General features: G+C 40.8%; 1 protein-coding gene across 13 annotated transcripts in view; it reads left to right on the plus strand.

The window, feature by feature from the left end:
• The window catches only part of PTK2 (protein tyrosine kinase 2), a 375,599-nt gene that overhangs the window by 323,463 nt on the left and 25,566 nt on the right, over nucleotides 1–26,570 (plus strand). For 12 of the 13 annotated variants that reach the window (XM_074943797.1, XM_074943800.1, XM_074943801.1 and 9 more), the window contains 4 exons: nucleotides 9,413–9,524; nucleotides 12,157–12,243; nucleotides 13,397–13,534; nucleotides 15,396–15,527. In XM_074943797.1, coding sequence (XP_074799898.1) covers nucleotides 9,413–9,524; nucleotides 12,157–12,243; nucleotides 13,397–13,534; nucleotides 15,396–15,527 — 469 coding nt within the window. The remainder of the gene's footprint in view (nucleotides 1–9,412; nucleotides 9,525–12,156; nucleotides 12,244–13,396; nucleotides 13,535–15,395; nucleotides 15,528–26,570) is intronic. The other variant, XM_074943796.1, reaches the window with a different exon arrangement.

The raw sequence follows: 26,570 nt of genomic DNA on the forward strand, positions 1-26,570 counted from the left end.
AAGTCTGCTGCTCTGCCAGGGCTGAGCAATGTGAAGCAGCCAGTAGGGGGAAAGATCTCTCTTGCAGCTCCAGAATTGATGATCTTTGGCTGCTGGCAGATCAGCAATTGACTGAGGAGTCGCCCTTCAGCTGCACAAGGGTCCCTAGAGCTGCTTTGCACTCCACAAAGACAATGCCAACCTCAGCATTAAGGTTGCTGATTTCCTTACAGTGACACAATCTCAGCCAATTAGAGAAGATCATGTTTCAAAACTCATTCCCATGAACTTGCAAAAACAAGCCATTTCCCTGTTGGCTCTTTGTGTATGTGCTCTTGCTGCTCTCTTCTGGATACCTTCCAGATTAGCTTTTGAAGCTGAGGGCCATGTTAGTTCTATACTCTGGAGCCAATGTTATAGTGACACCGTGTTCCTCTTTATTTTGATGAAGTCTACTGCTTTGTGAAGAAAATACTTTTCTTCTCTTGCATCTGAAATAGCCCTGGTTATAAGCTACACATGCACACCACGTGCCCGAAGCCAGAGAATTTGAAAGTAGTCTCTGTCCGTCCACACATGCACCCTGGCTCACCTCATGCCTTCAACCAAGGAGGTAAAAGTCAGGGTGGACCAACAATCTCTCCAGTTCCTTCTCACTGCCACATGGTCTGGGTTGGAACCTTCAGTGTCTGCAGCTTTGGCTTCATTCTAAAAAATAAGAATCATCTAGTTTGTAAATAATTTAACAGTTTTAATAGTTTGTACCATTTAGCATTAGATCAGTGGTTCTCAAAGCCAATCCGCCGCTTGTTCAGGGAAAGCCCCAGCACCCCGGACTGGTTTGTTTACCTGCCATGTCCGCAGGTTCGTCCGATTGTGGCTACCACTGGCCGCGGTTCGCTGCTCCAGGCCAATGGGGGCTGCGGGAAGCGGCACGGGCCAAGGGACGTACTGGCTCCCCTTCCCGCAGCCCCCATTGGCCTGGAGCGGCGAACCGCGGCCAGTGGGAGCTGCAATCAGCCGAACCTGCTGATGCGGCAGGTAAACAAACCGGTCTGGTACGCCAGGGGCTTTCCCTGAACAAGCGGCGGACCGGCTTTGAGAACCACTGCATTAGATTATTCTCCCTGAGGGGACCCTCTCTTCCCCCCATACCCTGTTTAGGTAGCAAGCTACACCCTGGACTTTGAGCTTCAAATTCTGTGCTTCCTGCCTGCAATCCTTCTCAGTCAATGATGACTACCAGCGCTGCCTGTACTGCCTTGGGGAATCTCACATTGCGGCAAGATGCAGTATCTGCCCATCGTTCCCCAGCCATACTGAAGAAGGGCAGGAATTTCATCTCTGCAAATACTTAATGGAGAAGGCCATAAGGCCCCAGTCAGACCCAGGCCAGGGAACCCCTCTGTGTGTCGGCCTGATTCAGCAAGGAATGTACCTCCTGCTGTAACATCTGACTCTGGCGTGGGGAATCTGCCCGCACAAACCTCATGGTGGAGTGTTGTCAGGAAGGTGAGATGCACTCTCATAAGCATGAGACTAAGTGTTCCTCAAAGTCCACTTCAGAGAAATCAAACTAATCCAGCCAATGCGAATCTAGGCTTAAGTACCGAAGACAAGGGGAAGCAGCGCATTTCTGGAGAAGGATCTAGAAGTCACAGTGGCATTAAAAAGGCAAAAAGAAAAGCAACAGGGCAGTCTGCAAAATATCTTCGATTCCTGTATACAACTGTAAGGAGTATGAACTGGAAGTCGTGAAATTATGAAGAAAATTATGACTTAATTGGCATAACAGAGACTTGGTGGGACAACTCCCATGATTGGCGTACCAGCATTGAAGGATCTAGCTTGTTCCAAAAGGATAGGTATGGGGAAAAAGGAGGAGGTGTTGTGCTGTACGTCAAGAATGTATACACTTTTTCCGAGGTCTGAGGGGAAGTGAGCGACAGACCTACTGGGAGTCTCTGAGGGAGAATAACAAGGGAAAAAAACTATAGAGATGTTACAATAGGGGGGTCTATTAAAGACCACCAAATCAGAAAGAGGAAGTGGATGAGTCATTCTACAAGCATGTAACAAGATTAGTTAACATGCGTGAGCTAGTATTAGTGCGGGGTTTTAACTTCCCTGATATCTGCTGGAAGACTTTTGCAGCAAAACATAATATGTCCTGTAAATTCTTAGCATGTGTAGGGGAGAGCTTTCTGTTTCAACAACTGTTTTCCTCCATTTTGGATCTGGTTTTGACCAACAGGGATGAATTAGTTGTGAACGTAAAGGTGGTTGGAAACTTGGGAGGAAGTGATCATGATCTGATAGAATTCAAGATCCTTTGGAAAGGAGGACATGAGGACAGCAAAACCAGGACGCTGGATTTCAGAAAGGTAGATGTCAATGGACTCAGAGAAATAGTAGGCAAGGTCCAATGGAAAGACCAATGAGGAAGAAAAGGAGTCAAAGGGAACTGGCAGTTCTTAAAAGATGTAATACTAGAGCTATTCCGACACAGAGGTAAGATGAGAAAAGCTACAGGAGGCCAATGTGGCTGCACAAGTTGCTTTTTAGCTATCTAAAAACCAAAGGGGATACATTCAGGAAGTGGAAGGAGGGACATGTCACCAAAGAAGTATACATGGGAATGGCATGAGCGTGTACAGATCAAATCAGGAAGGCCAAGGCAAAGAATGAGTTACAGCTGCCAGAAATGTTAGAGACAACAAGAAGGGGTTCTTCAAATGTGTCAGACAAAAAAGAAGGATCAAGGACAGTACGGGTCCGCTGCTCAGTAGAGAAGGTGAGCTGGTAACCGAAGATGATACGAAGGCACAGCTGCTCAATACCTACTTTGCTTCAGTCTTGTCAGAAAAAATAACATGTTCAGATGACTAGCAAAGTTACCATAGACAATAAAGGGGAAGTGATGCAGATAAGTAAAGAACACTTCAGAAATCTTTGGACTAATTTGAATGTATTAAATCAGCAGGCCCTGATGCTATTCACCTGACGGTACTGAAGGAATTAGCTGAAGAAATCTCAGAGCCACTGGCAATAATATTTACAAACTTATGGATGAGAGGAGAGGTCCTAGAAGACTGGAGAAGGGCTAATGCAGTGCCCGTCTTTGAAAAGGGGGAAAAGGAGGAGTCGAGGAATTATAGACCAGTCAGCCTGACTTCAATACCTGGGAAGCTAGTAGAGCAATGTATAAAATATTCAATTTGAGAATACCTGGAGGATGAAGGGGTGATCACTAGCAGCGAGCATGGATTTACTAAGACCAAATCACACTAAACCAGCTTGATTCCTTCTTTGACAGGGTAACTGATTTGTTGGATAGCAGGAATGCAGTGGACATAATATTCCTGCAAAAAGAACAGGAGTACTTGTGGCACCTTAGAGACTAACAAATTTATTTGAGCATAAGCTTTCGTGGGCTACAGTTCACTTCATCGGATGCATGCAGTGGAAAATACAGTAGGACGATTTTATATGCACAGAGAACATGAAACAATAGGTGTTACCATACACACTATAACAAGAGTGATCAGTTAAGGTGAGGTATTACCAGCAGGAGAGAAAAAAAACCTTTTGTAGTGATAATCAAGATGGGCCATTTCCAGCAGTTGACAAGAACGTGTGAGGAACAGTAGGGGGAGAATAAACATGGGGAAATAGTTTTACTTTGTGTAATGACACATCCACTCCCAGTCTTTATTCAAGCCTAATTTAATGGTGTCCAGTTTGCAAATTAATTCCAATTCAGCAGTCTCTCGTTGGAGTCTGTTTTTGAAGTTTTTTTGTTGTAATATTGTGACTTTTAGGTCTCTAATCTAGTGACCAGAGAGATTGAAGTGTTCTCCGGCTGGTTTTTGAATGTTATAATTCTTGACGTCTGATTTGTGTCCATTTATTCTTTTACGTAGAGACTGTCTGGTTTGGCCAATGTACAGGGCAGAGGGGCATTGCTGGCACATGGCATATATCACATCAGCCACGCTATCAGAGACTCGTTCACCTGCACATCTACCAATGTGATATAAAAGAATAAATGGACTCAAATCAGACGTCAAGAATTATAACATGTACATACCAGCAAGATTGCCGCCATCATCCCCAGCTGAAGCAGTGACTTCTACATCCCCTTCTCCCCACCCCCCAACCTCCCAATGACTAGAGCCCTGCATGGATACAAAATTTATATCCACATCTGCAGATATAAATTTGGTATCCACACAGGGCTCTACCAGTGATTTCAGGTAGTTCCAGAACTGTCTCTGCAGAGTTGTTGGAGAGCTTCAGATTCCGCTTGAGATCCTAGCACAAACTTGTAGACATCTTGCACACTTCCGGATCCAACAGAATAGCTTTCCCCATTAATGAAGCCACACTGGAGCCAGCTAGGACAATTGCCACCTGCACTCCTACCCCCAAAGGGGTGAGGAAGCTTTATTATGTGCAGGCTAAGGGTATGGAATTTTTGTTTTTTCACTCTGCTCCCACTTCACTGGTGGTCCATGCCATTTCTGAAAGAGCTAGACGACAACATCCCTGGTCTTCTCCTGCTGACAAAGAGGGCAAACACTTGGATCTACTGGGAAGAGAGATCTTCTCCATCATCCAGCCTCCAGTTCAGGATAGCCAGTTACCAGGTGCTACTGTCTAAATACCATTTCCTAAACTATACCAAGTTTCCAGAGTTTACTGACAGCCTTCCGCAACAAGACAGAGCACATTTTAAAGCTCTGATAGACGAGGGCAAACTGATAGCGAGGACTGGCCTCCAATCTGCAGTTGTTATGTAGGCTTTCTCTTTCTCCCTGGACAGGACCATCATTCTGGATGCATCCCTATTAGGTGGGGCAGCCCACATGAACAGTCACACAGCACAGGGTGTTTGGACATCTTGAGAGGCCAGGATGCATATCAGTGTCATGGAGTTGTGAGCAGTACAGAAAGCATATGAGTCCTTTCTTCAATTCATCCATTCTCACCATGTCCTTACAATGTCCGACAATGTTACACGACTGTCTCCAATAATAGAAAGGACTCTATTAGAAAATGTTATTTAGCTAAATGGAAGCACTTCTCTTCTTGGGCACAACAAAGAGGCATTCTTCCTGAGACTACAGATATTCCTCTCATCTTGGACTATATCCTATCTTTGAAGACATCAGGTTTGTCCATCAGCTCCTTGAGAGTCCACTTGGCAGTGATCAGCACATACCATCCACCTTCTCAGGGCTACTCAGTCTTCACACATCCACTGATGGATAGATTCTGGAAAGGCCTAATCAAACTTTCCTTCCTAAACAGAACCCGACTCCCCAGTGGGACCTGAACCTTGTTCTCTCAATACTCACAAGGCCTTTAGCTACTTGCTCCATGTCCCTCCTTTCTATGAAGGTTGTTTTTCTTGTAGCCATCACCTCAGCGAGAAGGATCAGTTAACTTGGAGTGATAGTGGCAGATCCTCCGTACATTGTATTCCGTAAGGATAAGGTTTCTTTACATCTGCACCCCAAATTCACCCCTAAAATACTTTCAGAATTTTACCTTAACCAATCCATTGCTTACCTATGTTCTTCCCAAAACCCCACGTTTCCACAGAGGAACCAAGACTTCACTCCCTCGATGTTCGGCAGGCCTTGGTTTTCTACCTACAGAGAACAAAACCAATCAGGAAATCCCCAAGGCTGTTTGTCACCGTAGCAGAAAGAGTCAGGGCACACCATCTCCACCCAGAGAATCTCCAAATGGGTCTCTGGCTGTATTCTACTCTATCAGCTTGCAAACATCCCCCCACATCCTCCATATGGGGTAAGAGCTCATTACACCAGGAGGATACAGTATATCTGTACACATTTCTTTAAGAAAGTATGTACTTTACCATACATTTATTCAGATTCTTAATTTTTCCATTTTTTATTATGTCTAGAAATTGGTGAATGATGTATTTCTTATTTACGAGAGAATTATTTAGTTACTCCGGATTTCTGTCGTGCTCTATTTGGATAGAAATTGGAATTCAATTAGAATGCAAAGAGCAGCATTTTTTAAAATGGTTTAAAACTACCTTAAATGCAGGATGTATAAGAAAAATGTTTTTTATGAAAACATGATTTGCATTTAAAACTGACTTATTAAACAAAGGAGGTATTATCTGTAGTTAGTGAATTTAACTCATTGTTTCTGGTCGCCGTGGCCAGGATCCTCAAACTAATTAAATAAACTGAAGAAAATAGTCTTTCTGGACCTGCAGAGGAGGCTACTGCTGTCAAAAACTGGATTAGCCCTTCAAAAAACAATGGGTCCAGGTGCTTAGCAAGTCAGTGGTTTGACTTCTATTAAAAACTTTGGCAGCAAACGTACTTTTTGAATATTATTTTTATTTAATTTAAATCATTTCAGTAGATTATAATAACTTTAGGGCATTGGTTGTCATAATTTCAAATGTAATTTGAAATGTTTAGTTTTTGAAGTATTTAATTTAAATTTCAAAAATCAGATTTAAATACAAATCTGAGTTTTAAAAAAAAATTTGAAATCATTGATTTTTATCTACCCTGCTAAACTGTGTTTTCCTTTAAAGACCTCCATTAGGAATGATCCCCTTGGGAAACAGGAATAAAATGAGGGCAGGGTAGAGAATATGGTGACATACATTCGAGAAAGTGCTTCTTGTATTTGTTGAGTTTGTCATCTAGATGCTACACTGACAAATTTCTTAGAAAGAGAGAAGTTGCCATTAAAATGTCAGCATTTATCATCAGTTTCCACACAGTGATATCTGAGATACTAGAATTACTTTTTTTTCTTAAGTAAAAGAAAACCGTGCAGGATCTCAGATAACTCTTGTGTGGAAACTATTGGTAACTGTTTTCTTTTTAGTGAGATGTTCCAGAAACGGGCTCTTTGTAAGTAAAGTTAAATTTATTTCTCAAGTTAAGTAAACCATTTAATAAATGTAAGTCAAGCATCTAAACCTTCCTAGAAAAATGTTAAGTTTGATGGCATTGCCTTAAGAAATGGCTGGGAAATTATATGAATAGAAATGCATCTGTCCTTACTGTGGCTAAAAATATGTGTAGTTTGGGAAAATATGCCTAGATCTGACTTTCCTGACCTTCTCTGACGTCTGACTAACTGCTCAGAGTACTCAAGCAGCTGTACTGAGAGAAGGTCAAAAATATCTCTTGATTTACTCCATCTATGGGTTGGTCTTCCCATTGTAAAAACAAAGACGTTTTTGTGAGTTATTTATACTCTTTGCTTTCAGCAGTTTAAAACTTCCCAGTGGCATTTCCATTTTATATTCATTTTTTCTAGTGGGGAGTCCAGGCATCCAAGTGCGAGCTGTATTTCATGTGATCAGTCTTTAGCTAGAATGGTCCCAGGATGTTTTGGTAAGGGGGTCGACGCCTCTTTATGACAAGGACTAAGAAATATCTCACTGGACTGAGTTGGGGTCGTGAGGCAAGAGGCTTAGCCTATGTTATGAAAAACACGTCATTTATGTCTATGTGTGGCATTCCCACTCCATCTTTTTGGACTTAGTAAATATCCGTTACTCAGATAGCAAGATGATGAACGTGACACATAGCTAGACAGGCAGACAAGATGAGAATGTTAGATTCCCTTTTTGGGGTTAGGAGCTGGGTGTTCCACAACATTAAACCTGTGGCACAAATTTTTGACATCATCCATGTCTAAATGTCTGATATGTCTCCATTCCATTTGCTAGTATTAGAGAATCAGCCCACTGACTCAAAGGCTCTGTTACAAACCTCTCCAAGTATATTACACACAAAGCATTCACTTTTTTAACTTGGAGACATGGCACGTGTCTTGAAAAATCATCATCTGCTATTCATGGTTATGGGTGCACAGAGACTGATTTCTCAAGCTGCTCAGCGGTGTACCCAGCATCTGAAATATGAACCTGGCCCTAAACACAAAGCTACTGGTGGTTTTTGATAGTTTCAGGAAAGGATTTTTTTTTTCACGTTGTGTTGTCCTTGTGCTTCATGAAGGAAGAAGGGAATAGGAGGATTGTCTCACTACATTCCATCTGTTGGGCTACCCTAGCTTGAGTTTTCCTTCTGCAACAGTTGTATCAGAATTGCTATTAACAAGTTCTTTATCAGATTTTCCAAAGCATATTCTGACATTTGTGTGTTTTACTTCAGCAGCGATGGATTGAAATAGCAGCAGCATATTTTAAATCCATTTCTGTTGCTGTTAGACTAGATTAGGTATTTTCTGTTTTTGGCTGAAAGAGAAAAGGCAGAGTTTTAGTGTCCAGTCAAGCAGAATTTATTTTTGAAATGAGCAAGAAAGTTCCCAAATTAGAATGGAGTACTGCAACTGATCTCATCCTCTGCATGTGTAATTCTGAGTGGCTTTTAGTGGACTAAACCAGGAGATTAAAAACTTTGAATGAGCTTCCTTATTAGAAACTGAACGGTGGTAAACACAGGGGAATTGCTCCTTTACAAGATTGATTAGTTTGTCATTCTGGAGAGGTTGATACGAAAACAGTCAGACCTACTCAGAACCCTGAAGAATCTATGTAGCATGCAGCTCTAGCAAATTTTTAACTCCTATATGAAAGCTGCATTCTAAGTATTTTTAAAATGGCAAATATCCAAGATTAATAATCCACATAGCAGAACGGGGAGGAGGCTACTGTGGAGGCAGCAGTATTATGTTGAACTTCATATAGTCTGTGATAGTCAGAACAGTGGTAAGTAGCAAGCTAGTTTTACAACTGTTTTGTATTTTGATGAAATTGTATCTTTTGGCCTGAATAGTAAGAGTCTGAGTAAATGCCATCACATTTCTGTTTGGCTGAATTAGTCTGTTAAATGTGTTCCTAGTTACGTTGAAATGTAATAAGTCATAGTATTTAAGATTTTCTTTTTTTAACTTGTTAATAGAACTGAAAGATTTTCATGCTTCCATGAAGATTATATCTGCAGTTTGTTTTATACCTTTGCAGAGATGCAATAGAATATTTCCATATGAAAAATAAATGTTTGCAAGTATGTGCTTGATTAATTGCCTCTTGGGATTTTTCAGTATAATTATGCCTTGTGCCACTAGATCAAAAGAAATGTTCACATGTGAAAAACTCTTCTACAGGATCACCCATAATTTTCTAAAAATGTCTTTCGTTACCATATGTCTTTGCAGATCAAGATTGTTGTGTTTCAGTTGCTAATTTTGCAAAGGTATTTTCCCCTAGCATTAGTTTTATGAAACCGAACCAGCCCTCTCCCTATTTAAAAGCAGCCTTATTTGTCTTGTATATTCCTGTCAGTCTGTGGGCTGGGATCTATTAATCTGGGGGTTTGAAAAAATTTGGAGATAGCATCTATTAGACACTGAACCAGAATATTACTTATCTTCAGTGTAACTTTTATTTTGTCCTTAGTACAATACTGGAGGAAGAGAAGCTGCAGCAAGAAGAACGAATGAGAATGGAATCAAGGCGACAAGTCACAGTGTCCTGGGATTCAGGAGGATCAGATGAAGCCCCTCCCAAGGTAGCCAACTTTTTTTTAACACATACTTTACATTCAACAATATTATGATTTTAGTCCATTAACCTGTTAAATATTGTTCAATGATGAGAGAAGCCGGATGGCTCCCTTCTCATGCCCTGTTTGGTGATCTGTTGCTAATGATGACACTTAACTAATTTTACGCTATTTCAGATGGATTTCACTTTAAGGACCCAGCCTTCCATAGGTTGAGTTAGTACAGCTGATTTGTATTGCAGTTTTGTGGTGTTGGGTCAGACTGTTAGCCAATATTGTACAAACCTTTCTCTTGTTTCTCTCTTTTCTCATGGTCATGTAGCTTGAAAAAGACTAGAATGGTTTGCCATTAAATTGTTTTGCCTGGGGCTAAACATTTTCCCCCTTTCTTTCTGTCTGTGTTATTTCTTGTAAATTAATAGCTAGTAAGATCCCTGACAATCATAAAGTAAAGTTTATACCATAATAGTGAGTGGATAGAAATGAGTTCATTACATTTTTACTTTATTCTGAAGAAACTGTTACGATTCCTCTCTGAAGGTTTCCCTTTTATAATTTAAAGGATGCTTAAGTATTTTTTTTTTTTTGTATTTTCATTGGTTTGCCTATCTATTATCCATCTGGACACCACTGCCGTGCAGTTTTGAAGTCTAATCCTGCAAGGTGCTGAGTAGCCCCAAAGTCCACTATTGTCCGTGTCTCCTCATTGGAGCCATTGAGCACAAATATTTTGACTAGCTTCTCCTTGAGTTCAGACTTTCATCATCATCTCAGTGCCAAATATTGGCTGTGTCTTTACCAGCTACTTGACCATGAAAACCTGAAGCCAGCAGCTGCTGTTTCTGCCACATGCATCCATAAAGAGTCCTGGCAAAAGAGGGGGTCTTTTTTTTTTTTAAACCATCTTCAGCTTGTTGTCTGAGAGAGTTGTGAGCCCCACTTCTGCATTTTAATAGGGTCAACAGGACAAGAAACATAGCCCATGGAAAAATGATTTGAACTTTTTGTTCTAAAATTAATTCAGAATACCCCATTGACCTATTTAATCAACTAAGATTGAGGGCAGGTCTACAGTTAAAACACTGCTGCAGCTCTTAAGTGAAGATGTTCCTACGAGAGCTCTCCCATCGGCATAGTTAATCCACCTCCCCAAAAGATGGTAGTTGTGTTGACAGTAGAAGCTCTCCCGTTGACGTACCGCTATCTACACAGGGGGTTACGGTCAGGGGTGTGGATTTTTTACCCCTCTGAGTGACATAGTTATACTGACATAGGTCTGTAATGTAGACCTGGCCTAACTGTCATGATTTAGTGCTTAAATAGTCAGTAATATATACATTGGCAAAGGAAATAAATTGCATGACCCATAATAACAATGGTGGTTAATAATTTAAAAGATTGTTTGATGAAGGGATTAAATTTTGCCTTCTAAAGCTTAATCTGAGTGGACTAAATGCTTTTTTAATGTAATGAATGAAGAATTACAACTGTTAGAAAAGCACATCATTAACGCCTTTGAGAACAGTGATTTTATGAGCTTTGGGACCTGATCAAGTATGCTGATTTTGAAATCTGATACCCACGGTATTGTGCATCATTTTCTATTTGAGGGGTTTAGATCATTTTTGTTCCTGTTCAAGTTATTCTCTTTATATATGTGGCATTATATATGTCGCTCTAGCAATACCTCCACCATTTGGTGGCCACAGATAAACAGATTCCAGCAAAATCATACACTCTTAGATGCCAATGCAGAATAGCAAGCTTCTTTTAACATTACAGTGGATATTACCACCCTCTGAAATCTTTCACTTTTTCATGATTGACCAGACGATGTACAGTTACAGGAAGTGTTGCAACAAATCCTAAAGAGGAAAGGGATCAGTTATCTAATAGCCAGCCAAGGAGTTTTGTGGCCACTTGCTAGGTGCCACCTATAGTTAATGCTGCTGTCCGTTCTAATGGGAGACATTTCTAGCTGCTTCGCTGGATTGGACATTAACAGTTAGAGCTCAGGGAGTCTCTCAGGATAATTTCTGTGAATATTCATTCCAATAAATAATTCAGTTTGCTTTCCCTGTGTTTAGACTTTACTGTGCTTTACCTGTACTTTAGACCACTATTGTAGCAAAGGAGTTAACTGTCAGGAGCATTCGCCAAAATACGTGGGAAGTGTTGGCAAATACTGGCAGGAAGCCGATTATGAACTTGGAAACGTGAGCATTCACACCTGAGACCTGATTTTAATTATTATGCTTTAATAGTGTGTCCTCTCAGAACCAACCCATAGTTCGGGTTATTGGATATTCACAATCAGCTACTCTCAAAGAACCTACAGAACAAGAGTTATTAATAGAAATTGTTCAGCAAATAATTTTGAATATTAAATGTGAGACTAGCCTAAACTGTTTGCAAACAGAAAAAGAGGCAAAATTCATTGAATGAATTATTCACTCAACTCTGTTATGTTTCCTACAATCCTTTTTTGCTTACATTTTGAAGCTTGCTTTCATGAAGCATCTCGTGTGAGTTTAGCAGTATGAGAAAATTTGCCTTTCCTGAAAATAACTTACTTTGATTGTTGTATTTTATTTATATGATTGTTCTCTTTAAAAAGTGCACTCTTTTATATTTATAGCCCAGCAGACCTGGTTATCCCAGTCCAAGATCCAGTGAAGGGTTTTATCCTAGTCCACAGCATATGGTACCGCCCAATCATTACCAGGTAAAATATTATCTTTGTGCCTGCTGTTTTAAAATAGTTTATCATCCATTTGCATGTAGTGGGTGTCTTTCTCATGTGTGCACTAGTTTGAGTTCATTGAGTTCAATAGACTCCATTGAGTTCAATAGACATACTTCTGATTTACACCAGTGTAAGACCAGAATTGAGTCTGGTAGGTTGATTCCAAATGGCAAGCAAGTCAACTGTTTGTCTGACTCTCCAGTCAATTAAAACTACAGTAATAAACTTTTTCTCATATTTATCAAGGAAGTTCAGTGTTCATGTAACATGCATGTGACAATTTACACTTGGCTAACAAAGTCATTTGCATGTCAAAATAGGGTTAAGTGGTCTGATTACCTTGGCCTTGTTCATGCTGTGTTCTCCAGTGAGTTCTTAGAAGTATTTCAAGTTCCCTCAAGTTGATAGCCCTCTCCAAATGTTAACACATAGTATACTTGCCTGTTTAACTTTGGTCTTGTACCATCAAAGTAAATTTAAAGCATCTTCTGCCATGGAGCTGTTTCAGAATTTTTAGATTTGCTCAAAGCTGCAGAGCACCCTGACTGAAGCAGCATTTTTTAAAATGAGCGCACTTCAATCTCATTAAAATTGCTTTGATTTTTCTATGGAGAAGGAATTTTGTCAGGCCATCCTGCAGCTATGATAATTACATGCTGTCACTCAGGATTTAAGCTTGTAACATACACTAGGGGGTACATTTTTAGCATAGTTTATAGGGAGATATGTGCACGATTCCTGTTAACATTAATGAGAGCTGCGTGTGTAATTCCTTATGTTGAAAATGTACTGATGGATATGTTTTTGTTCATTAAGGGATTTTGATGTCCTCTGCTACTAGGGTTAAAACATAACTTTTAACACTAGTTGTGGACACTAGTTCTAACACAATAAACGTGGTTTGTTAAAGCAGTATTTGAGAGTACGTCATATTTTAGCTTGAATTGCTGACTTTTCTTCTGGTTCTCTACATTTTCTTTTTTTCTTTTTCTTTTTTTTTTTCATTGACTTAATATCCTGCCATGAGGCATTTATTATGCTCTCTGTTTTGGATACATGAGAGAGAATCATCAAACATGGAGGAGCTTAACTGGGGGCCTTAATATGATCATCAAGCATTTTCTTTTTATAGGTCTCTGGCTATCCTGGTTCTCATGGGATACCAGCCATGGCAGGCAGCATTTATCCTGGCCAGGCATCTCTTTTGGATCAAGCAGATTCCTGGAACCATCGGCCTCAGGAAATATCAATGTGGCCCCCCACCATGGAGGTAATGTGAATTTTCACAAAGTTTATTGCACATTGTACAGTACTTGCATTATAAAGCTTTTTTTAAAAATTGCAACTACAACTCTGGAGTTTAATCTAGGGAAACTAAGTCAATTTTCCTGGGAGTTTTAAAATGGTTTGATTAATGAAGGAAGGGAATGTTATTTATCAATAAAAACAGCAGAGTGGGAATCGTGACTGGAGTCTATTCATGGTTCTACCACTGGTTTCTTACATGAGCTTAGACAAGCTGTGGTGCACTTATACCTGAGTTCACCCATTGTTAAAATGGGGGTATTAGTACTTACCCTCCTTTTTGGGGGTGTTGAGACTAAATTAATGGTTATAAAGTTCTTTGAGTTCCTCAGACAAAATGCACCGCAAAAGAGCAAAGTTGTTATTACTTATTATTAAAGGAGAAAAGTTCATGCTAAATAAAATACATATTAATTCATCATCCATTAAAAAAATATATAGTGCCTGGGATACCTAGTGCACTTTATGAATCCAAGGTTTCTCCATGATCACAGCATACCTCTCAGCATCCCAACGCCACTAAGTGCCACACAGATTGCCAAACTCTTTCCCCAACCCTTCCCTCCCCTTCATCCTTTTAATTCTTTTTCATTCCCCTTCCAACATTCCATCCTTTTCCCTTCCTTTCTCCCTGCAGTCCCTTCATCTCTCCTTCTTTTCCCTATCTCTTCATGGTAGTGATCCTCATGCAGCTCCCATCTTACTAAGTCTGTTTGCTCCTTGTGGTGGTGCTTTTCTCTCTCTACCTGTAATGCATGAGCAGAACAGAGAAGTGGGATATGCTGCTAAATACAGGACAGCAGAGACGTGTCATGCAAAGAAACCCATATTTGTGCTTTTCTTTGCCCAAGAGAGCACTAGGTCGACTTGATCATATGTTCTGCCTATACTGTACTGGTTGTTACCTTCACGATAGATAGTTGGTGTTGTAGGATTCCTCCATGAGGTTGGAATGGCTAGTTAATGATGAAAATGTTTCTTCCATTCTTACACAGGTAGAGTAATACCCTAAATCCCCCAACTAGTCAATAAGAACAATAGAATCTGGCCCTATATGTGCTAAGGTAGGGGTGAAGGAGAAGGCAGTATAAGAACATCATGTGTTTTGTGCATATTCATCACTAATACATTACAGCTGAGTTTTTCTCAGGAATGTATGGGGGTTAGGTGACCAAATCCCATTGAATTTCAATTGGAGTTGGGCACCTAACTCTCTTTGGCTCCTATGAAGACCCCTCCCTACGTTTCTTGTGGTTAGTGCTTTAAAGAACCACTTTAAGGGGACAGTGTCAGGTACATTAGGCCCAAAATTTAGATTCTGTAGAACAAGAAGTTTACAAAATCTATTAGAAATATTCCCATGATATTTTTAAAAATTGTCAGTACAAACAGGTGAGGAGGAGGGTTTGTTTGTTTGGATAGAAACATTGTCCTACAGTGCTAGCAACCCAGACATTGTGCTAGTGCCCAAGACCCAGACAGTAATACTGACACATCTGTTTTCATCATCCAAGCTTAGTGAAAAGAGAAAAAAAAAGCACGTCAAAGTTCTTGAAAAGTAAAATAGATTTCTAAAATTCATTCCGTTCCAATAATAATAAGCAGGGCAAACTAAATGTTTACAACTGGAAAGTGTCCTTTTTGATGTGCCACTTTAATACTTTAGTAGAGCTGAGAACCATGCTTGACTTGGACTGTAGGTTTTGGGTTTTCTAAATCCCTTCTCTTATAATACAAGAGTTTTCACAACTGTGTATAAAAACTATTGAGTCCCATGACATTCTGCCATGGTAGGCAAATGGCAACCCTTGAGCTTTCCCTCTTAGGATTCTGGCACTTTGGACATGCGAGGAATGGGACAGGTCCTACCAACACATCTAATGGAGGAGAGATTGATACGACAGCAACAAGAAATGGAGGAAGATCAGCGCTGGCTTGAAAAAGAGGAGAGATTCCTGGTAATACATTGCAGAGTACCACTAATCTCAGTAGCAGTCAACAATTAAAGCTTATTAAAATTAATAGTTTCTGTGTAACAGGAATATTAATTGAACAGATAAGTTACTACTGAAACTTAACTGGCATTTATTTGAGCCATCCTAGTCCTCAGTTAATAGCACAATATATGCCTCTCCACTGTCTATTTTAAATACAAACTTCTGTCTGTTCCACACAAACATGATGTGATTCATTACCATCAGTTATTGACATCTGAAATATTGACTTTTTTAAACTGATAACTGAAACGAAAAGTTTTGCTAGGCAAACAAATCCAGTTTTTAAAACTTCTTGAGCAGCTGTTTTTCTTGTGGTCCATATCTGGATCTTCATCACACATTTGTTTTCCACAGTCAGGCCTCTATAGATTATGAAGGTTGGTGCAAAATGCTACTGTGTGGGCATCCAGATTTGCTTCTGAGCAGGTAGAGCAGAGAGATTTCTAAATCTTTTCCAATCCCTAGGAAAAGAGATAATCTCACATTTATCAGGCAACCCTGTCTCTTGAAAGAATTGTCCAATTTTCTGCTCGAGGAGCAGTGAGAGAAATTGATGGGAGGGCGTAATTTTAAAAAAAAAAAAAAAGGCAGGGAATTGGGGAGAGTAATTTCTTTGATTTCCTAATCTCTGCAGATGAATCATCCCTTTTCTCTTCTTGCCAAGGTCATAGTCTTGCTTTCTGGGGTGGAACCCAGGTCTTCAGGGAGAATCAAAATTCTAGTTTCCCAAACATCTATATTAGCAGCAAAACACAGATTCAGAGTTCAAGTTCTGTGTTCAGATGCTTACTCTTCAGACCAACACCTACTGGGAGTGTTACAAAGACAGCACAGTCAGACCACAGAATGAGGAACAGTGCTCTGTTCTGTTCTATATAGGTTTTTATGCCATGCTTACCGCTTGCCATGATCACCTTTCATTAGTGCATTAAGCATCATGACTAATATCAGTCATGTGTTTTTTCATTCTTTCCCCAGGGGGAGAAGTGTGCACAGTGGAATGTTTTGTTTTAGAATTTTTTTAGTGTACACATGTTGCTGTATGTTTGTCACCAAAGGCAAAGAAGTGCATGTTGCACTTAGAGTGGAAGGCAGTGAGGTTTATGATGGTCCTTAGTTCCTGTGGGAGTCTGTTCTACTGTCCTGAACTGGCCCTTGCACAGATGAGCTTTACCCTCATTGCAGAAAGTTCCATTGTGCCAAAGGGACAAATTTATCGACCACAATTGTCTTCGTGGAGCTTTAGGTGATCTTGTAGGTTCTCTGGGCCCAGGCCACTGAGTGCTTTGAAGAAAACAACTGAGACCTTGAATTTGGCTCAGTATTCTATGAGAAGCAAGTATAGGGGAATGGAATACAGGTTTGATGTGTTCAGTGTTGCTGAGGAGACATGGTACAGCATTCTGTACCAGTTAGTTTCCTAATTGCTGAAGATTTAGAATCATAGCATATTAGGGTTGGAAGAGACCTCAGGAGGTCATCTAGTCCAATCGCCTGCTCAAAGCAGGACCAACATCAACTAAATCATCCCAGCCAAGTCTTTGGCAAGCTGGGCCTCAAAAACCTCTAAGGCTGGAGATTCCATCACCTCCCTAGGTAACCCATTCCAGTGCTTCAACACCCTCCTAGTGAAATAGTGTTTCCAACCTAGACCTCCCCCACTCCAACTTGAGACCACTGCTTCTTGTTCTGTCATCTGCCACCACTGAGAACAGCCTAGCTCCATCCTCTTTGAAAGCCCCCTTCAGGTAATTGAAGACTGCTATCAAATCCCCCCTCGCTCTTCCCTTCTGCAGACTAAATAACCCCAGTTCCCTCAGCCTCTCCTCATAAGTCATGTGCCCCAGCCCCCTAATCATGTTCGTTGCCCTCCGCTGGACTCTCTCCAATTTGTCCACATCCCTTCTGTAGTGGGGAGACAAAAACTGGATGCAATACTCCAGGTGTGGCCTCACCAGTGCCGAATAGAGGGGAATAATCACTTCCCTCCATCTGCTGGCAATGCTCCTACTAATGCAGCCCAATATGCCATTGGCCTTCTTGGCAATGAGGGCACACTGTTGGCTCATATCCAGCCTCTCATCCACTATAATCCCCAGGTCCTTTTCTGCAACTGCTGCTTAGCCAGTCGGTCCCCAGCCTGTAGTGATGCATGGGATTCTTCCTTCCTAAGTGCAGGACTCTGCACTTGTCCTTGTTGAACCTCATCAGATTTCTTTTGGCCCAATCCTCCAATTTGTCTAGGTCACTCTGGACCCTATCCCTACCCTCCATCGTATCTACCTCTTCCCCCAGCTTAGTGTCATCTGCGAACTTGCTGAGGGTGCAATTAATCCCATCATCCAGATCATTAATAAAGATGTTGAACAAAACCGGCCGCAGGACTGACCCCGGGGCACTCAGCTTGATACCAGCTGCCAAGTAGACATCGAGCTGTTGATCACTACCTGTTGAGCCCAACAATCTAGACAGCTTTCTATCCATCTTATAGTCCATTCATCCAATCCATACTTTTTTAACTTACTGGCAAGAATACTGTGGGAGACCATATCAAAAGCTTTGGTAAACTCAAGATATATCACATCCACTGCTTTCCCCATATCCACAGAGCCAGTTACCTCATCATAGAAGGCAATCAGGTTGGTCAGGCATGACTTGTCCTTGGTGAATCCATGTTGACTGTTCCTGATCACCTTCCTCTCCAAGTGCTTCAAAATGGATTCCTTGAGGACCTGCTCCATGATTTTGCTGGGGACTGAAGTGAGGCTGACTGATCTGTAGTTCCCGGGTTCTCTTTTTTCCCTTTTTTAAATATGGGCATTATATTTGCCTTTTTCCAATCATCCGGGACCTCCCGTGATCGCCACGAATTTTCAGAGATAATGGTCAATGGCTCTGCAATAACATCAGCCAACTCCCTCAGCACCCTTGGATGCATTAGATCTGGACCCATGAACAGCTTTTCTAAATAGTCCTTAACCTGTTCTTTCACCACTGAGGGCTGCTCACCTACTCCCCATGCTGTGTTGCCCAGTGCAGCAGTCTGGGAGCTGCCCTTGTCTGTGAAGACCGAGGCAAAAAAGCATTGAGTACTTCATCTTTTTCCACATCATCTGTCACTATGTTGCCTCCCCGATTCAGTAAGGGTCCCACACTTTCTCTGACCACCTTCTTGTTGCTAACATACCTGTAGAAACCCTTCTTATTACCCTTCACATCCCTTGCTAGCTGCAACTCCAGTTGTCCCTTGGCCTTCTTGATTACACCCCTGCATGCTCTAGCAATATTTTTATACTCCTCCCTAATCATCTGTCCAAATTTCCACTTCTTATAAGCTTCCTTTTTGAGTTTAAACTCACCGAAGCTTTCACTGTTAAGCCAGGCTGGTTGCCTGCCATGTTTGCTATTCTTTCTGCACTTTGGGATGGTTTGTTCCTGCATCCTCAATAAGGCTTCTTTAAAATACAGTCAGCTCTCCTGGACTCCTTGCCCCCTTATATTAGCCTCCCATGGGATCCTGCCCATCAGTTCCTCTAGGGAGTCTAAGTCTGCTTTTCTGAAGTCCAGGGTCCGTATTTTGCTACTCTCCTTTCTTCCTTTTTTCGAAATCCTGAACTCAACCATCTCATACCCAGGTGTATCACCTTGCTGTAGTGCAGCTCAGAACTGACAAAGGCATGAATAACCGAGGCCAGGTCATCATTTGCCAAGCTGGCATGGAGTCTCCTAGCCAACTGGATATGGTAGAAAGCATTGCTTACCAATGTTGCTATATGAGAGTTTAGCATCAGGGAAGAATGTGAGAATTTAGCTACAGACTGATGGACCAATTGCAGGTTTGGACCCGCTACCAAAGGAGATTGCACAGTGGCTGCAAACACTTCAGAATGCTTTCGTTTGCATACCATCATCACCTCTGTCTTGCCTAGATTCAGTTTCAACCAGCTGTTCTTCATCCATGAGCTGATCTCATCCAATTACTGGTGATAGCACTATAGTTGTATGTGGTGAAGAATAGGTAAAGTGGTGTGTCATGTTCATATTACAGGCACTTGAATCCATGTCATCTGACCAGTTCAACTAGTGGCTGCATGCAGGTTTTGAATAGGGTTGGAGAGACAAGTGAAACTTGTGGGCCTCCTCGTGAAGCAACACAGTAGATGTGCAGTGTCCCATCACTACTCTTTGGGTTCATCTCTCCAAGAAGGACTTAAATCATTTTAGTGTATTATCTTTGACCCTTGCGACCTCTTTCAGGCAAGACAGCTGTCTTATTGTAAACTGGATCAGATACTGCAGAGAAGTCCAGAAGAATAAGAATGGATGTCTGCCTTCTGTCTATTGGCAGCAGATCATCCATCAGTGCCACTAAATCAATACAGTTTCATGTCCTGGCCTGAATCCAGATTGTGCCAGCCCCAGGATATTAGTTTCGGTTAGATAAGCTTGAAGATGGCTTTTGACTAACTTCTCTTACCATCTTGCTCAGGAAAAGAAGGTTTGACACTGAAGTATTTGGCTAGAATTTATGTATCCAGGGTGGGTTTCTTTAGTGTTGGTTGGACTTTTGCATGTTTGAAGGAGGAAGAGAAGGGTCCTTCCCTGAATGAGGTGTTGGCTGTTTTGGTCATGAGTGGCACCAGTTGCTCATGACTCTCTCTTTCAAGCCAGGAAGGGTTTGGATAGGATTCACAAGTCTTGGGTCAAGACTTCTTTAGGGTATTCAGAACTTCTTGATGAGTGAATGTACTGAACTTGAGGAATTCAAGCAAACTATGGGCTGCAGACAGGGCAGATTGAGTTTTTTGGGAAGCCTTCCCAAATGTGCATGATCTTTTCAGTGAAGTAGGATGATAGTTCTTTATAGCTCTGGATACTCAATTCAAATACAGGATGTAGATACTCAGACTGGGTACTCAGAGTGTACCGCTCTGGATAATTCCATGGGGTGGGATTTGGCAGCATCAAAGAAGACTGATAGGAAGGTTCTCTTAGCCTGTAATATAGCTTCAGCATCAGCTTGGAGGAAATTGTTATTTTTCAGTCTGCCTTTGTCAGCCTTTGTTTTCCACCACTGGCACTCAGGTGACACTCCAGCAAAATTAGAAGTCGTGTTGACCAGGCTCTGGGAGCAGCTACGTTGTACATTTCTCAGAAGGGTGGATTGGCCTGATGTGAACTCTTAGTGGGATACGAAGGGGGGGGGGGAATGGAGAGTCACACACAAAATTCCAAAATCTCATCTTGGATGATTATTTTTGTTTTTCTTGAGCAAATGATGGGGGAAAGGATGCTTCCCTCACCTTTGGCTCTTCTCCTGCTTGTATTTGCTTTGTATGTATTCTGATCGGAGACTTAAAGGGGTATTTTTGGATGCCAGTTACAGATTTGATGGAGATTTATATATTGCTAGGTATTACAAGCTAACATTTTATTAGCATAATGTATTCAAATCCGTAGTATGTTGTCAAAGGAAATGGTTTACTTAACAACCAGGCACTTCTTGAAAATGAGATTTCATTCTCCATGTTTATTCCTGGGGAAATTATGGTGGAGGACAGGTTACTAGCACATGTCTCTAATGGACCATAGTCATAGATATGAAAAGGTTAAAATCTTCTTTGTATCTACATTTTTTTTATGAACTTCTCTGTTAAATCCAGACTGCCTAACATCCATCAGGAGAAATTTGTTTTTAGATGCTCTCACCTTTCCTTTGAATTCTGTCTCGCTGGCCAAGAAGATTGCTTTTGGTGCATCTTATATGATGTCTTCAGCTGTCCTCACAATAGGTCCAATCTGCAGACCTTACAGGTGCATATTTCCTGAAGATGTCATGAGAGTCTTGCATGTGTAAGGATGCAAGATCAGATTCAATGTGAGGTTTGTTCTGAACATCCTTCATGGTCTGGTGAGAAATCACTTGTTTCTTCACCAGCATTTCCCATCTGTGCTCCTGTTTCTTCTCATAGAGAAGAGCAGAGTTCATTATTTTCTCAAATCTATTGCTGAGTCCCACACATGCTCTGGTAAGAATACTTTTCCAACGAGAAACCATGAGGACTATGAGTTGGGGAAAAAATCTCTACAGAAACATGATTCTCCTCCTGCATGATGCACCTAAAATTGGGAAACTTTCAGAGGATTATTCTGTGTGTAGAGAATAGATGTGTCAGAGCCTGATTTCAGTCTCCACTTAGACTGGTTTTGAACGAGTGTAACTCATTTGACTTTAATGAAGTTATTCCCAATTTGCACTGGTGTGAGGTCAGAATCAGGTCTGTTTACAGAGGCAGTCAGCATACCCCAGGCTCCTAAACCATGCATTGCTTCTGCCACAGAGAATCAAGTTTCTCAGGAAAACAGAAATTTACCAATTGCCTATGATAATATATTGAGCATTAAGAAGAGAGGCCATGCTGAGGATGGCACTAGTGCAACCACTGCTTACCAGGAAGAACACTGATTTGCTCATAGACTCAGAATTTTCTGTTCTTTCTGCAACAGGAGACTGTAGCTCCAAACACAACAGCACAAAGATCGTTAACACTGAATATATTATGCTATGATTATTGTTAACAAGAACAGTGCAAACAAGGAATGAAATTGGAATGGCATCGAAATGTAAGTTACTGCATGGGCAGAGAAGAAATTATCTGTGAAAGTAGCTTTCATAAAACTGATTTACTATGCAAAGCTAGTTAATACTGACAGACTGAAATTCTGTTTGCGTGTGTCAGTATTAACTGGTTGGTATTAACTGAATTCAGTATTCTGAAATCCTGCTTATAAAAAAGAAAATAATAAACAAATCTCCCAAGGAAAGCCATCAGCTAAAACTGCTTCAGTCAGTATAGAAGCAAGGTTAGATAGGATAAAGAACTGTTAAAAACTTCAAGCTCAGAGACACAGAAAACTCTACCTGCTGGGAGACAGGAAGTGAATTAGGAAGTCACGTATTTGGCTAGGACACCTCCTTAGTACAGACCTGACATCAGGGTTTTTTTTTTCTTGTCTGCATCTGCTGGTAGGTAGATCATATTACACACTGTCTGGGCTGGCATCTTTATTGCACTATGAGGAATTAAATTAGCAGTAAGACATTTTATTTCAGATTATCTTGGCAAAAGTGAGTAAAATGTAAATGTTTGGAGATCAGTGTCTCACAGTGCTGTGGAACTGAAAGACAATGGACAAAAATTTACTCTACAGTCCTTTGTATTACAGAATTGTGTGGAGCACCAATCAAGGAACAGCTTGCTATTGTATTAAGTATAGTACAGACAAGTAAAAAAAGAGTCTCTAAACCTGTCAGCTAACAATCTAGAGATGGGATAATAGTATTAAACATGTTATGCATAACAAGCAGAAGTCTATCATTTGCTTATTTCATTCTTCAGATGTTCTATTGGACAGAACATGAGTCTGCCAGGTAGGAGTTCTGGATTCTAGTCTCTCACTGATTGTGATTTTTACCTAGGGTGACCAGATGTCCCAGTATTAGGGGCTTTGTCTTATATAGGCAACTTATAACTGCCACTAACACCCCCATCCCGATTTTTCCACAATTGCTATCTGGTCACCCGATTTTTACCACATCACTTAACTTTAATTTCCCCATCTCTAATAAAAGGATATGGACCTAACTCTCATTGGGGTTGTGAGGCCTTCTTGGTGTTTGTAAAGCCCCGTGAGATCATCAGATTAAAATGATTATAAAAGTGAAGAGTCGTTACTTATCAAGGTCTTGTCTAAACATACTTGGGTAGCAGCAGCATCAGCCAGGACATCCGAAACAAAATCAGTAAAGCCAGGAACACTTTCAGGAGCTTAAATACAGTCTGGATATCATCAAAATACAACACCAAAACCAAACTCAAGATTTATCAGAGCTGTGTACTTTCAACACTACTTTATAGTGCAGAATGCTGGGGAATGAGAAAGTATGACATGTCCAAACTGTCTTCCTTCCATACAACCTGCCTCAGAAAAATCCTCCATATCTTCTGGCCCAGAACAATTTCAAACCAAGAACTACTGACACAGTGCAGCCAAGAGGATCTGAGCACCATCATTGCTTGGAGGCATTGGAGATGGATTGGCCATGTGCTTCGGATGGAAACTGATTCCATCACCAGAGGAGCAATAAGATGGACACCGGAAGGGAAGTGAAAACAAGGCCACCTGAAAACAACATAGCAAAGAGCTGCGGAAGCCGAGCTGAAAAACGTGGGGCACAGCTGGGGAGCCATTGAAAGACCTGCCAGAAACAGACAGGAGTGGAGAGGCTTCGTCACTGCCCTAAATGCCAGAGGCATAATAGGAACATCATGATGATGATGTCTAAACATCAAAGTTGCACCGGTGCAAATATAATTTGTTTTTTGATTAATTTAAAACCCCTTTGTGGACCCACTTAAATCAGATTACTGCTGGTTTATATAGCTATAACTTAACTCAGTAACCAAATTAAGACAATGCCTAAAATAGTCCAAGAAATAAATTAAGATCTCACTCTGAACTGCAGCCTACCTCACCTTTTTCACGTGTGTTGATTTGCATGCGTTTATTTACACACAAAATCTTAGTTACGCTTGTTCATGTGTATTTTTCTCTCGGCAACACAAGCACAAAACAAGGAAATCCAAAGTTAAGGCAACATTCACATCAACACAATGCCAATTTCCAAGCATTACCTCACTACTGTCACAATACTTTACCACACCAAACCACCCTTTCTGCCACACTCAATTTCAGCTCTACAGCACTGACGAAAAGAACGTGGGCCACAGTTCTGCTCTCTGATCTGTGTAGGTTGGTACTTGTGCCCTTACGGAGCCCTGTTGATTCACAGGGAATCCATGTTGGCAGAGGTCTGTTATATGGATGGGATTATAGGATTAGAGTCGTTGTGTGTGTGTGTGTGTGTGTGTGTTTGTATAAACCAAACTTACATCATTTACTCTCTGAGTACAGAATGAATTTTCAAGTAAATCTGTTAATTCATTTGTTATAATAATTTTTAATCATTCTTTTAAGACTTGTATTGCTGATTTCTGATTATTTTGGATCTATCAAATATATTCCTGATTTTTGAAAATTGAATATTGACATTTCTAGATTATAGAATGTATTTGTGTGTGATTGTATAATTTAACCCAAAAGGAGAGCCTTCTACAACTAAAGAAAGGAGACAAACAGAAGCCCCCATGAAGTCCAAAAGAAACCTTCACCATGTAGATATAATTTACCTTAGTAGTGCGTAAATATCATGGTGACAGGTGCCCTATACAAAAACCCTGATGAGGAAATATATTGTATATGCATAGATGTGTGTGTTTCAGGTTAAACATCATAGTTTTGCCAGTTAAATTCCAAATAATTGCAGACACATTTTCGAGATTCTGAACCTCTGGTTGGCTAAATGTGCAATGCTGGTCTTTTGTAAAATGTTTTCTTACAGCATTTTAATGATCTGTTCACCCAATTGTATTTTATTCATTCTTTGGATCCTTCTCTGGTTTTGTGTTGATAGTGCCTAATTGTTCTTTATGCACATATGCAGTCTGTTTAGCAATTTCTCAGCACTTGTGGCATCAGAGACAGAGTGCTACATTAAGAACTTTATATTCCTTTCTCTCAATAGCTGTGGATGAAATAACTTGCATAGTTTCCTTATCTTGTTGGTTGTTTTTGTGTATATAAAAGTTCCCACATGCATATGGTTTAATACTTGTCCAACTTTGACTCTGAGAACGGTAACTCAAGAGTAATTGATGTGACTTGCTACTAAAATAGGGTTTTAATTTTTAACATGAGAAAATCCTACCAAGATGATATAGCTTGGCATGTCCTGAAAATACCGATATGTTTTTATTAATGAGTAACAGTAATGTAAGTACAGTAGGTTATATTCCAATTCTTCGTCATATGCATCCATTCTGAAAACTCCGTGTTGATATTTCCAAAAGAATTCAGATATGTGAGATCACACTTTATTAGACGTAGACAAGAAATCCCCTTTCTTTTGGAGGGTTTTGATTTACTATGGATTGATGACCAGAAGGATATAATTTCTTCCTGCTCTAAAGAAATCTGTAGAAATAGCAAGCACAAAATATTTTCCTTACACTTCCATTTTTGCTTAGTACATTCAGTAATTCTGCCATTGAAATAAACCTTTGCTCAGCCCCACAGTCTGAAAGGTCAAGAGAGAGACTTCATATTATGGAAATGCATGAAATGGGTTTGAAGGTGGTTTTATTGCTGCAGTCAGTATTAAGGGTCATGAGGAGAATCAGGGCTTGAAAAACCCACTCGCCAGTGGCAAGTGATAAACTTTCCCAGGTAAATGTGGGATCCTAAACCATGAATTTCTCCAACATCTTCAGAATTCATTTTTTATAAATTGTTTCTGTCCCTTACCATAGTGTTAACTAGATCTGCAAGACACACCAGCATGGCTGGATGGGTTATTTCATGGGGCTCAGCAACCTACTGGTTTCCTTGGGAATAGAATCATAGACTATCAGGGTTGGAAGGGACCTCAGGAGGTCATCTAGTCCAACCCCCTGCTCAAAGCAGGACCAACCCCAACTAAATCATCCCAGCCAGGGCTTTGTCAAGCCTGACCTTAAAAACTTCTAAGGATGGAGATTCCACCACCTCCCTAGGGAACCCATTCCAGTGCTTCACCACCCTCCTCGTGAAATAGTGTTTCCTAATATCCAACCTAAACCTCCTCCACTGCAACTTGAGACCATTACTCCTTGTTCTGCCCCCAGTCTCAGGGCCACAATAGACAGGGAACTAGGAACTACAGATGGGATCTGAGACTTTTGCATCTCGAAGAGCAACAGAAATCCAGCCCAGGTTTAGTCTGCATTATCTAGGTGCTTATCTGCCCCCCGCATCACCACAGTAGCTAAGCGCCTCACCATCTTTAACATATTCAAACTCTCAGCACCGCTGCGGGGCAGGGCAGTGCTATTATGCCCAGTGCAC

Source organism: Natator depressus, chromosome 2 (assembly GCF_965152275.1).
Source record: "Natator depressus isolate rNatDep1 chromosome 2, rNatDep2.hap1, whole genome shotgun sequence".
In the NCBI taxonomy this organism is placed as follows: Eukaryota; Metazoa; Chordata; order Testudines; family Cheloniidae; genus Natator; species Natator depressus.